This window comes from Perkinsus marinus, assembly GCF_000006405.1.
Source record: "Perkinsus marinus ATCC 50983 genomic scaffold scf_1104296953300, whole genome shotgun sequence".
NCBI lineage: Eukaryota > Perkinsozoa > Perkinsida > Perkinsidae > Perkinsus > Perkinsus marinus.
In genome coordinates this window covers 1-1,234 of record NW_003208514.1, presented here as the reverse complement: position 1 = coordinate 1,234, position 1,234 = coordinate 1, and the positions used below count along the sequence as shown (strand labels likewise).

At 48.9% G+C, this 1,234-nt stretch overlaps 1 protein-coding gene across 1 annotated transcript; it reads left to right on the top strand.

Annotated features, from left to right (window-relative positions):
- Positions 1-87: 87 nt before the first annotated feature.
- Pmar_PMAR022407 (hypothetical protein) lies at positions 88-311 on the top strand (the record flags this gene model as incomplete). Its single annotated transcript, XM_002776573.1, has 1 exon — positions 88-311. A coding segment is annotated over one exon (224 nt), but the record flags the coding sequence as incomplete, so codon positions are not given.
- Positions 312-1,234: the final 923 nt, after the last annotated feature.

Below are 1,234 nucleotides of genomic sequence, written 5' to 3'. Positions count from 1 at the left end.
AGGAACCAGTCTCTCCACGCGGGTGAGAACACGCTGGAACGTACGCTCTGCAGCTCTCGAAGGGCAGCGAGATTGCGGCGGCGATAGTCCGGGAGAAGGTGTTGGGGCGAGATGCGATCAACAAGCGTCTGCGTATGCAATGCTCGGGTAACGACCATATCAGAAAGGTTCCTCGAGAGATGCTTGATCTCATCCTGCTGCAAGACTCCTTCGGCGGCACTGGTACAGGCATGCTCAATGCGCCGAGCGACGTATTCTACGAAGCGATCACCAACCACCCCCGTGATGTTGTCCTTCTCCTCGTCGCTTAGCGTGCCCCACTGCCTCTCCACTAGCGCTACTGAAAGCGCGTCAGCACATGTTTGCAGGTCGGGCAAGATGCTCGTGGTGAGGGCTCCCTCAACAACAGCCAGGATTATGTTAGCAGCGTCGTCAGAAGCAGTAGAATCGTCGAAGAGAGGACGGGGAGATCCAGCAGTGAAAGTGATTGCATCGACCAGGTGGGGCAGGGTCCCCGCATCGGAGCCAGATATTGGAATTTGCGCTCTCCTGACTGCGGAACTCGATGCCATGATGGTCTCAATGAAGTAGAAAAACTCTGACTCTCACCATTTATCCTACTTGCAGCTATTTGCCGCTACGAAATCAACTATCTGTCATGATGTACGCATAAACAAGTGAAAGAAATGTTGCAGATCAGGGATGAGAGACAACGTACTCGCAGAACGCAAGATACGATCGGCTGCTGACGAGGGTGTATACTACGCAGATGGTAGAACCAACTGTATATAGCTATGTCAGCTACTTATGAAAGAACGAGAGGAAGTAAGATAGCAAGATTGAGTGTCCGATCAGCAACACTCCCCGGGCGGCCGAAGCCACATATTACTTCAAAAGATAGCAAAAATGAAGAAGAATATCAATGACTACTGATCAACAACATCAACTGCTGCGTTAACCTTCTTCAGGTTACCGATGTAATCAAATCTAACTTGACCAACAGTATGAGTGATACCAGCGATCACTCCATTGATACTAACTACAGTATAAATTACATCCTCAATCCAACGTCTATCTAGCTTATTGCGACCATGATTGTAACGCACAACCTGATCACCTGGTTTGAGACTGAATGAGGCTCTAGCTATGCTTTGACCAGCATAAGAACTGCGAGATCTTATCATAGAGTCGAGATTCTCGGCTTCCATAGCAACATAAACGCTATCATCAGAAA